Raw genomic sequence first — 12,270 nt, 5'->3', positions numbered from 1 at the left:
GAAGTGGAACTGCGACTCAAGTAGAAGAAATGAAATATGCCATTGTTCACTAGCACTCTCAAGACTTACGTAGTGGACATAATTCTGTGTGATATATTTTGCATAGGACTGGCAGGATGAACATAGGATGGCATCTCATAGTACAAAGATTGAATTGAACGTGTTTTCATTTCCCCATTCCACGGGGACTAATCACCACTACTCCCCACCCCATCCCACCCCATCAAAGGCAGTAGGTATCCTATTCAGGGTTTCCTCAAAGAAGACATAAGGATTTTCCTGCTCCTCGTTTGAGAGGTACTGCTGAGAAAGAATGGAAAAATGATCCCGGAAGGGAGGAGAGGACAGCCAGTAATGTGGGCACTGATTAGTGGGTTATGAAGACAGATGCACTGTGCTTCAAATCACTGCTTGAGGGGATACTCATAAAAGGTAGAAAAATTATCCACCAAACCTACACTTCATTGGTTAAGAAAACTTCCTAGGTTCTTAACTTTCTAGAACCTTTGGCCTGCATCCTCAAGAAGACAGGAGCAGGAAATTCTTGGTAAATAAGGAAATGAACTACTAACAGTACTGACTATGGTAAATTTAGATATGATTCCTGTCCTTCATAATTGTTTTCTGGTAACTGCTAAGCACTTGGCACCATTTCCAGGAAATTGGCATGGTTTTTTTTTTTTAATTCCATTCTCCATACAGACTGCTTAAATTTGATTCCATTGACCTACATAAACTAAGGTTTGATTGCCTACAAAATCTTGCCCAGATATCTGATTACATCCTCCATTACAAGTTGATTCATTCCATTTTATAGGAGCTATCAAACTATTTTACAAAGCTATGCACATTAAAACAAATAGTTGCCCATTTGGAGACACAAACCTTCAGGAAGAGCCAGGAAAAAAATGAAAAAGAAATTTACAAGAAGGAAACTAGCCCTACCTGATGTTAGGCTACATGATAAAACCTCTAAAATTACAGCATATGCAAAATAGCCCATGAATAGACAAACCAGTAACATGGAAGAGGAAAACAATCATAATTAGATCCAAATTCATACAGAAATTTAACATGATACAAAGGTACCATGTCAAATCACTACTATCAAAATGGGCTGCTTCGTAAATTGTTCTAAGACAGTTTAATATCCTTTTGAAAAAGTGTAAAATGAGATCCCTAGCTCATGTCAAAAATGAAATAGTTGGCTGCAGATACAGTGGCTCACACCTTTAATCCTAGCTACTCAGGAGGCTGGGATCTGAGGGTTGTGGTTCAAAGCCAGTTGGGGCAGGAAAGTCCATGAGACTCTCATCTCTAATAAACTACACCGAAAAAGACAAGGTGGCACTGTGGCACAAATGGTAAAGTGCCAGCCTTGAGCAAAAAGAAGCTCAGGGACAGCACCTAAGCCCAGAATTCAAGTTCTAGGACTGGCAAAAAAAAAGAGCTCATGCCTATAATCCTAGCTACTCAGGAGGCTGAGATCTGAGGATCAAGGTTCAAAGCCAGCCAGGGCATAAAAGGACCCAATACTCTTATCTCCAATTAACCTCTGGAAAACCAGAAGTAGGCCTTGGCTCAAGGGTAGAGCGGTAACCTTGAGCTGAAGAGCTGGACAGCGCCCAGGCCCAGTTCAAGCCCCACGACCCACGAAAAAAAAAAAAAAAAGAAATAGGTATATTCAAAATCAAAATGTAAAGACTCAGGCTGAGCAGCAGCTCCATGGTATAATGCTTGCTTAGCTTGTATGAAGCCCTAAGTTTGATCTTCAACACTTCACACCCCAAACGGTAGAACTATTTGAGATCTAGAAGACAATACAAGTGATTTTCTATTTAATATTGGTGTTAGTAAAGGCTTTCTAATGTCTCAAAAAAACATAGATAATAAAATACTGGTATTTTGCTACATAAAAAATTTAAATCTAGGGCCAGGAGTTTGGCCTAGTGGTAGAGTGCTTGCCTAGCATGCACGAAGACCAGGGTTCAATTCCTCAGTACCACATACATAGAAAAAAGCCAGAAATGGTGCTGAGGCTCAAGTGGTAGAGCTCTAGCATTGAGAAACTCCAAGGACAGTGCTCAGGCCCTGAGCTCAAGCCCATGACTGGCAAAAAAAAAAAAGTTTAAATCTAGCTGGGCACCAATGGCTTGTGCCTATAATCCTAGCCACTCAGGAGGCTGAAATCTGAGGATCACATTTCAAAGCCAGCCCAGACAAGAAAGGTGAGGAGACTCTTATCTCCAAATAACCCTCAGAAAAACAGAATTGGTAGAAAAAACAAAGTGGTAGAGCACGAGACCCTGAGTTCAAGCTCTATGACCAAAAAATAAAAGAAAAGAAAAGAGAAGGAAAAACATCTAAATCTTAGCAACCCATCAGTGGCTCATACCTATAATCCTAGCTACTCAGGGGGCTGAGATTTGAAAATTATAACTCAAAGCCAGACTAGGCAGGAAAGGTCATCAGAGACTTATCTCCAACTAACCACTAAAAAGCCAGAAAGGGAACTGTGGCTCACCCTTGAACCAAAATCTCCAGGACAAAAGCCCAGGCCCTGAGTTCAAGCTCCAGGGGAGTGCACACACACATATTTTAACTTTTCATTCTCAAAAAAAATGCCTTGGTGACACATGCCTATAATTCTGGCACTCAGGATTATAAGCTGAGACCTGAAGATTATGAAGGCTGTCTTGGGGTGCCTTAATGACACCCCACATCAAAGAACTAAATAGCAACTAAAAAAATAGCTACAGAACAAAACAGGTAAGGAGACTGTCAGACTTGGAAGAAAATGTCCCATAGATAAAGCGTTAATATCCCCAAATATTTAAAGAACTCTTAAAAAATTGAGGCACAAGGTCCAGAAAAAAGTTGGGTAAAGATACAAAGTTTGACTCCATCTATCTTTTTACCATTATTGCTTTCGATATCCTTCAGTTGTTTGCCATACCCAAACTACCTTCTGTGCCTTCTTCTCTCCTCCATGACTGCCTCTTCCTATAACTTCAGCCCACCATGTTTTCTACTGACATTGCCCAATGTTCCAGCCCTCCTGTCAGCTCCTTCGATCTAATCAGTGAGTTGTTTATTGAGTGACTTTTATATGCCTATATAAACTCAAAGAACAATTCCAACAAGAGGCTTGTTGCTGTCCTATGGCAAGTTGTCTGTATAGTTCACACGCGGTAGTTCATGGGTAATATGGATGCCCTTATATCCGTGGTTTCTGATTTTCTGTAGGCTCTGACACAGCTAAAAGTAGATGTAAGTTGACTGACCATCTCATTTCCCCATCCCTTCTTACATTGCAGTTCTCCCTGGTTTCAAGTGCTTGATCTCATCAAAGTCAGCCTATGATTTTCTCATGAGCACGCTTACCTCCATGCCTGTGGTGCTGACGTCATGACCGTGATCCCCAATTAGACTCCGTCATTCCAGTCCTCCAGGCAACATCCAACATAACAAATTAAACTACATTTCATTGGCTCCCTGACCAAGAGGTGAAGCAAATATGGGTGGAGAAGCTGAGCCCTGAGCAGCTGGTGACCTGTCCACACCCAGGAAGAAACAGAGAGGACTTTAGAGCCTTCTAATTGCATCTACCAGCTGCATCCAGTGCATTCATTCCTTCAAAAAAAACATTTCCCACAGCAAAAGATTGGGAGAAGCATCAAGACCAAACCTGATTGCCGGTAGAGAAAGGTGAGTGGTCTGAGTCTAGTGGTTTCTGTGAACTACTAGGGCTGGGTGATGAGGTTTATCTGCCAAATGAGACGAGAAGGGAATCTAATTGTGGATGGAAGACATGGCAGAGTTAATTGAATTCATTGTATGGGGTCTGCTCCAAATAAATGACTACAAAGAGAAGGAGGAAAAGGATGTTTAAGGCTACATTGGAAATCAGAAGTGGCCTAGAAAACTGAGCACTGTAAGTCACTAGAGGAAAACCATATTACCAGTGGGCTGCCCTTAAGATGAGGACCTCCCTGTTATTCTAGATGTTATTTCTTTATTTTTATTATAAGGGTGATGTACAGAGGGGTTACATTTATATAAGTCAGGTAATTGGTACATTGGGGGGGGCATGTCACCCCTTCCTTCATTCTTTTCCAGTTTTTCCCTCCCATCTTCACCACAGGTTGTAGAGTTCGTTGTCAACAGTGTCTAGTGAGTACGACTGTTTCAATTGTTCACCCCTTTGTCCCTCCATTTCCGGGCCCTCCTTCTCCCCTCCCAAAGACAGATAAACAAACAAACAGGACAAAAAGAAAAGGAAACAAAAACAACAACAAAGAAAACACCCTCTTGATTCTATTTCCTGGACTTCATTACCATAAATATTATTTTATACAATCAGAGGCACAGAGGCATTGGGCTTTTTTATTTCTCCCCTAAAAGTATCTTTCTTTGGTCTCACTGTGTATGAATGCTTAGACACCTGTATGATTTATCATGTCCCATTGTATTTTAGATCTAGCTTCTGCATGTGAGAGAAAACCTATGCTCGCCTTGAGCTAAAGAGCTCAGGGACAGCTCCCAGGCCCAGAGTTCAAGCCCCACAATGGACCCCTCCTCCCCCCCAAAAAAACTAAGGCACCGTGCCCAGGCTCTAAGTTCCAGCCCGTACTGGTAACAAACAAACAAGGAAGGAAGGTTGACTCTATTGCATTTCTTTTTCTAGCAATATGAACGCAATGCCTTCAGCCAACCCCACAGCCAACTCCGTGTTTGTGGTAGCTCCACAAAACAGTTACCCCGTGATGTCAGGAGTCGTTTCTCAGGTGCCCTTATATCCAAACAACCAACCTCAAATCCACTTCGTCCCTGGGAACCCACCTGGTTTCGTGTCGGCTGTAAATGTTCTGCCTGCCCAGAACATCTTGAAAGAAGGAAAAGTCTTAGGGGTAAGTGAGATTTCACCGTGCGGTCAGAGGAGGCCGCGGGGCTGGTGGAGTGAGAGAAGAGCACAGATTGGGAGCTATATGGAAAAGTTCCAGCAAGTAGAGATGGAGCTGACCTGGCCTGGCCAATCTTGAGTCTATGAAAGTGTTCAGCCAAGTAACATCACCAGGAGCTTCAGTTTGGGGCCTTGTCTTTTCTGGTTTAGACATTTTAAGAAAGAGAAAGGAGAAGGACGGAGCAGGGCCCTTGAACATGGATCCAGTTCCCAGCATCCATGTGATCCTCATGGTCTCAGAAAGTGGGCCCTGCAAGGATGAAGTAAAGCCACAAGAGGGAGACAGAGTCTGAATCAAACTGTGGCCTGGTAAAGATAGAAAAGTGTCATATTCACTCCGCTTGCTTTTTTGTGGCTGGCTCTCTAATCCTAGTTTGTTATATCTGCAATAACCCTATATCCACAATAAAATTATATTTTGAGAGCCAGTAGGATAGAACCTCTTTTTTTTCCAGTCCTGGGGCTTGAACTCAGAGCCTGGACACTGTCCCTGAACTTCTTTTGCTCAGGGCTAGCACTCTACCACTTGAGCCACAGCACCACTTCTGGCTTTTTCTGTATATGTAGTACTGAGGAATGGAACCCAGGACTTCATGCATGCTGGGCAAGCTTTCAACCACTAAACCATATTCCCAGGCCAGGATAGAATTTTAATGTATGAATTTGATGAAGAACATCGAGAAAGATAACTGAACCCATGACCATATCTAAAGATATAAAAAACCAATAAGGACAAAAACTTACATACAGGGAGAGATGTCCACAAGTTACACCGGTGTAATAAATAACCAGGAATTTTGTCTGCCCAGTGTTTCTGGTACAACTATGCCACAGACTATCCATGTGATACACTCGGGGAACTTCTCCAAAAAAGGTGCCAGAGGCCAGGCACAGTGCACTCATGCCTGTAATCCTAGCTACTTGGGAGGCAAGGACTAGGAGAATACTAGTTCAAGGCCAGCCCAGCAGAAAGTTCATGGACACCATCTCAATTGTATACCTGTCATACCGGCTACCCAGAAGTGTAAATAGGATGAAGAGTGATCTAAGCCAGTCTGGGCACAAATATGAGGCCTTCCTGGGGGAAAAAATAACTAAAAGCTCAAACCCAGCACCACCATCAAAAACAAAAGACATTGAAGAATATTTAACCCTAGAAGGGGATACTCGTGATAAAATGTTAAGTTCATAAAATACAGAGCCACTTTGCTCATGCATTCGTCCACAGTATATCTTTACAAAGAGAGTCGTGGAAGGTCAGACAAAAACGTGTAAATAATTTTTTTGCTCCAGGTGCAGATCAGTTATGAGTGATTTTTTTTAAATTTCATCCTTGCAATAGAAAGAGGCTCGGGGGGTGGGGGTAAGGACTCAGCCCGGAAGACCGAGTTCTAGCCATGCTCCTCTGACAGGTCATGCAGATTCTCATCGGCCTGATACACATTGGCCTGGGCTCCATTATGGCTACAGTGCTTCTGGGAAACTACATAGCCATCTCCTTCTATGGGGGCTTCCCCTTCTGGGGAGGCATCTGGGTGAGTAACTCGAGTCACCCCGCAGGCGGGTTTCCAGGAGGTGTTGATGTGCCAGGGACCACCTCGCCAAGCTGTGCAGCTTGTGTCCTGCTCGGGTTCCACCCACAGCAGCTGTGATCACCAAGAGTCTGTGTTCTATATTAAGATGCCACTGAGGCCAGGCGACTCCCACCATGGAAGTGGGCTAGGATCCTCGTCCATCCTCTGGGCAGTTCTCCCTGTGGTCTTTCCTGGGCTCCCTTTGTGCCTGAGTTTTCATCTCTTCTTATAAAAGCCATACAGGCCAAGAGTTTGGTCTAGTGGTAGAGTGCTTGCCTAGCATGCATGAAGACCCAGGTTCGATTCCTCAGTACCACATACATAGAAAAAGCTGGAAGTGGTGCCGTGGCTCAAGTGGTAGAACTCTAGCTTTGAGAAAGCCCAAGGACAGTGCTCAGGCCCTGAATTCAAGCCCCAGGACTGGGGGAAAAAAAGAATTAAAAAAAATTAAAAAATGAAAGCCACACAATGGGATTAGCTCCCACTCTGATACGAAGCCCCAGTGCAGCTTCTTTCCAATGGCTGAATTTCCAAACGCACATGCAGAGAGCTGGAGGGTTGGGCCTTTGACATATAAAACTGGAGGGGGAGCAGGAGACACAATTTGTTCCACAATATGAAGTTGCAGGTCTTCCAGGTGCACATGCATGCCTCTTCTAACTCCCCCATGGCTGAGGTCCAGGAACTATTTTCTGATCCACCGCAGGGGGGCAGCATTTCCTAATTCACTCCAGAAGCCCTGGGTGGGAGACACGAAAAGTCCATGGCTTTTGCTATTCTCAGGAGGATCCGTGACCCTCATGAAAATTTCCAAACTTCAGTCCTGACTCCACTCCAGTTCATTGCCTTCCAATTCTTTCATAGTCTAACCAGTGTCCTGCACCGAGCACACACACACACACACACACACACACACACACACACACACACGTAGGCTGGACCCTAAACTCTATGTCTGCCCCCTCTCCTGTCCACTATGCTTTAACCCACTAGGCTTACCTCCTCCATTCCACTCCCAGAAACTCATTGTGAGTGAGAGTGTGTGTGTCCAGCTCCACAGATGCCATGGCTGGGGAAGGGGGTGGATTACCACCCTGAACTCTGTTAAGCCCCACTTTCTTGTACCAGTTTATCATTTCAGGGTCCATATCAATGGCAGCAAAAACTCCACGGAATTCATCTTGCCTGGTGAGTAACATTCTGAGGCCGTCCTACAACACAGGGTCCCATAGGAAGTTTAACCAACACTTATCTCCTTCTCGTCCTTGCCCCAGGGCCCTCACATGCATGCCCATCCCTACATGCAGGCCATACCTACCTTGCCCAGGAGGCACAAAAGACACAGCTCCAGAGGACTGGGAGAGGATGAGTGGCAGAGGAAGGCAGGGAGGGGAAACACAGAGGGCAGAGACAGTGAGTGGCTCTCCAAGAGGCCTTCAGAGAAAGAAGCTCAGAGCTCCCCTTGGCAGAGCAAGGAGCCAGGCTTGCCAACAGTGCACAGAGCAGATCTCTAGCCATCCCATCAGGGGCCCTGGAGGTTCTGTCTGGCACTTGCTTCCCTCAAGATCCAAACACTGAGCTCTGACACCAACACAGATAAAACTATGTCCTTTACCAGCAATGGACCAAACTTCATTTCCCTGACCAGCAGGGTAAACCCAGAGGCTATGTTCTATGATCCTAGAAGATCTGTTTGAAAACCTTTGAGAGCTTTGTTTCATATGCATTGGTCTATCTTTTTTTGACACATGACCCCAAGTCATGGAGCATCATGATTTTGGCATATTCCAAGACACCAGACAGACTGGACTGCTTGCCCCTTAGCTGTCAGTGGATGGTGGTCTTCAAACAATGATTCGTGGACACACCTGGCCTCTGATCTGCACTGTGAAGATCATGAGGTGAAATGGAAGAAATCTATTTATCATCTTCTCTGGAACATCCACAGTTCCCATGAAAGGCTCTGAAAAAGGATTTGAGACGTGGCTCAGTCGATAGAGCACTAGCCAATATAACACCTTTTTACACCGGTTTACTTGTTGAAGAGCTAGAGGCTCCATCTATTCACACTTTAAAAAAACTTAGATAAAGAGTTATGGAACCAGATGGTAGTTTGGATGGCCTGATAGTCTAACCATACTCAATACCACTGAACTATAAATACAGAAATGGTCGAGTTTGTGTTTTGAGTAAATGAACACAACAAGAAGTTGGGGGAGGAGCCCTTGTGGAGACTCTCAGCATCTCAGCCCTGTGAGCTCTGCCAGACTGACCCTCTGTATCCTCCTTGACAGTTGAGTGCCAGCGTGGGTTTGAACATTTTCAGTGCAATCTGCTCTGCCGTTGGAATAATACTTTTCATCACAGACTTAAGTCTCACCAGCACCTATTTGACCTGGGACATGGTGAGTGTCTCTCTTAAACAAAGATCATCCAGAATCAGCCTTAGCTATATACAGGTGACTAAGAGAAGAAGGGCCTGACAGCCACACATCCCTGCTTTGCATTGCAGGAACAGAAGACACAACCACACAGCTAGTAGTGTTGAAAACCCCTTAGCAAGTGACATGTCCCTTAGTCTTGGTCACTGGCTTTGTACAACAAGACCTCCCTGGATGGCGTTATCCAGGGAATTCAACATGATGGCATACATTGTGCCCCACTCCCTAGCAAAACACATCTTCTGCCTTCTTGCCCATTACTCCACACCTGGTGTCAGAAAAACCACAAGGGACAACTTTCAGGCCCCAAGTTCAAGCCCTAGTACACACACACACACACACACACACACACACACACACACACACACTCCTACCTCTTGGCTTTATTTTCCTTGGTTAGTTACCACTTTTTTTTTTGGTCCTCTTTGCAGAAAAAAAAATGCACAAAAAAAACTACATGTGCTCACCCTCTCCCATTCTCTCCTCAGCCTTACTTCTGCATACGTCTCCATAACTCTTCATCCCAGTCACCTCCTGCCCTGCATATCTGAGGACCTTACTCATTCACCAGGACCCATGTCAGCTGCTGCCTCTCTTCTGTAGCTCCCTTGGTGCTCCATCCTTGTTCGCATTTCTCAGGCTCCATCTCTGGTCCTTTTCTCCTCTCTCTCTCCCCTGTCCCCCCTCAAGGGCTCAAAACACTGCAACAGTGATTCCCAGATACATAGCTCTACCCCAACCTTCTCTCACCACTCCTCTGGCATACCTACCAGTCTACTCCTGAGTTCCAAACTTCCATCCCCAAATCCATTCTCCTAAAACTTCCACTCAGTTTTCATTCCAACTGATAACAACCCCATCCATGCAACTGCAGAAAGAAAACTTCAACCCTCGCTTTGGCCGGCACTCAGTGAACCTCTTGCACCTACAAGGTCACATCACTTCTCTGCTCAAAACTCATTTTGTGGAGAAAAATCTCCCTGAAGCCTGGACCACAGATCCCCTGGGTGTGAGAGATGAGACAGCAATGGTGTCCACTGAGTGGAGCCCTCACAACAATCTGGGGAACTATTGTTCTCATGAGGACAAGCAGGGATGGACAGCTAGGCCGGAGCCCATGCCCGAGACATGACTGGAGCACAGATAGTCAGACACCCCAATTCCTTCTGCTTTCAGAGCACGGGCATGGCTATATCCGGTGTGCTGCTGATCTTCTGCATGCTGGAGTTCTGCGTGGCGTGTACATCCTCCCACTTTGGCTGTCAAGTGGTCTGCTGTCAGTACAGCCACGTGAGTCCCTGGGTCTCCCCAGATGATGGGAAAGCAGATGGGAAATTCCACACATACACCCCTCCCAGGAGCAGGAGAAAGCATGCAACCACCAAAGGCCCCCATGCATGCCTGTCTTTATTTTGCCTTTATTACCGGATGCGTTGAGTCCCCTTTTCCTAGTGCTGTAACTAAAGTGCCTGAAGCCGAACACACTAACAAGTGAGAAATTGATTTGGCTCTCAAATCTAGTAACGAAAGAGTCCTGATAATATTCCCTCTTTGGTGCTGGCAAGAGCCCTCTCTGGCTGTATTCCACCATGATAAGGAAGTGGCTGAGGGTGCAAGAGGCCAAGAGGGGTAAGCTTGCTTTAAAACAGCCCCGCCTTGTGAAACCTAACTCGCTCCTCAAGACCAGCGTGACTCTAATCCACCTCTCACACACCACCAAATGGCAGGATGAGGTTTCAGGAAATGAACCTCTGAAGGGTAACCTACCTCCAAGCCATTATCTACACCCTGTCTTCCAGGTGGACTCCATCCTCCCCAACGTGTACACAGCAAACCCAGTGATCATCCCACAACCGCCCAACTCAGCACCCAGTTATTCCAATGGAGTCCAAGACTCTGGATGAGCACAACAAAAGATTCATGAAATGTATTCCACTGAGACCTCCCTGCTCCTGACATCAAGGCCTCTCCCCTGACAGGAGAGCCTCCATCCTCCTCCTCCTCCTCACCCTGGACCTTCCTCTATGATTCAGTCAGGTTAGTCCTGAGGATCACTGGTGAATCTGAACAAAAAGGGTCATCGTAGGACACAGGTTTCAGTGCACTTTCAGAGCACGTGTGAGGGCCCCGGGGGCAAGTAATCCAGTATGGGTATGTAGGGTGCTTATTGGCTGGAGGAGCAAATATGGAATCATACAATCTTGGCACTTGGATTCCCTCATGTAATAAACATATATTGAGCATCTGGTGTGTTCAAGACTCTATTTGTATGGAACAGAGACAGGATAAACTGTGGTGAACAGGACTCAGCCTTTGACCTCACAGAACTTCCACCCTCAGAAGCAAGGATACTGCCTGAGAAATATAGAGTAACAATGCCCATAGCACAGGCATGCGGTGTAAGCAGAAACTCGGGGATAGCTGGGTTAACAGTGGCAGAGGTGCAGGATGGGAGGGTAAGCAGAGAGGGAGGGGGCCCAGGAAGCAGCATCCCACCTCCCACCCCATGGGCTATGAAGGACCTGGGGCCTCTCACAGGGGAGAGCCTGAGAAGAGCCATCTCCTAAGTGAATGTCCTTGCCATGCAACTTTTAGGGTTGGGCAAGTAATGACCCCACAGAAAACAAAGGTGTATGCTCCATAGATGTGCATTTGGTTTCCTGACAACACGTAACAGAAAACACAAACAGAGGAGTCTGGGGGGGGGTGTTGGTGAGTCATGGCTTCCAAGAAGCCAGAGGGAGAGGCCCTGGAAATCCCGCAAGTATAGTTCATAGGGAAGACAGTCTTGAAGACAGGGCAGGTTGTCTGGCCAGATTTATTCCAATGGTTCATAGGGAAGGGGCCATGACCTTGGTGCTTGTCCTTCTTGCTCAGAGACCCTGGACTTGATTGGAAGGAGCTGTAACAGGAGCTTCTCCATTCGGGTCACTGAGTAACAGGACTGGCACAGGAAAGCTAGTCTCCTGGGACCACCATATCAAAGGACCTCACCCAGTAAATGAATTGTCTCCATACTGCAGGCTGGAAGCCTGAGATGAGGAGCAGCAGAGCCAGCCATGTCTCATGCAAGCTGGGAGGAAAGAAGCATCTCCCCCTCCCCTCTCTGTCTCCCCTTTCTCTCTCCCCTCCTTTGGCTGTTTTTGTGGCCCCATTTGGTTTTCCTTGCCTCATAGATTCATCACCTCCTCTCTGCACACAGGCTCCCAGCATCTGCTCCCTGTACTCACCTCCCTCTCTGGATCTCAATGGCCTTTTGATGCCAGGATGCCACTCTTGTTGAATTATGTCC

General features: G+C 46.0%; 1 protein-coding gene across 1 annotated transcript; it reads left to right on the top strand.

The window, feature by feature from the left end:
• Window positions 1-3,576: 3,576 nt before the first annotated feature.
• Window positions 3,577-11,203, top strand: LOC150052514 (membrane-spanning 4-domains subfamily A member 8-like). The gene is made up of 7 exons (XM_090348692.1): window positions 3,577-3,708; window positions 4,688-4,910; window positions 6,376-6,498; window positions 7,666-7,725; window positions 8,832-8,942; window positions 10,155-10,268; window positions 10,778-11,203. The coding sequence occupies exons 2-7, from the start codon at window positions 4,692-4,694 to the stop codon at window positions 10,880-10,882; spliced, it is 732 nt and encodes a 243-aa protein (XP_090204818.1). The 5' UTR covers window positions 3,577-3,708; window positions 4,688-4,691; the 3' UTR covers window positions 10,883-11,203.
• The last annotated feature ends 1,067 nt before the right edge of the window (window positions 11,204-12,270 follow it).

The sequence above is a fragment of the Megascapheus bottae genome, chromosome 16 (assembly GCF_031878675.1).
Source record: "Megascapheus bottae isolate mThoBot1 chromosome 16, mThoBot2.hap1, whole genome shotgun sequence".
Classification (NCBI taxonomy): Eukaryota; Metazoa; Chordata; class Mammalia; order Rodentia; family Geomyidae; genus Megascapheus; species Megascapheus bottae.
This window is presented reverse-complemented; position numbering and strand designations above follow the sequence as displayed.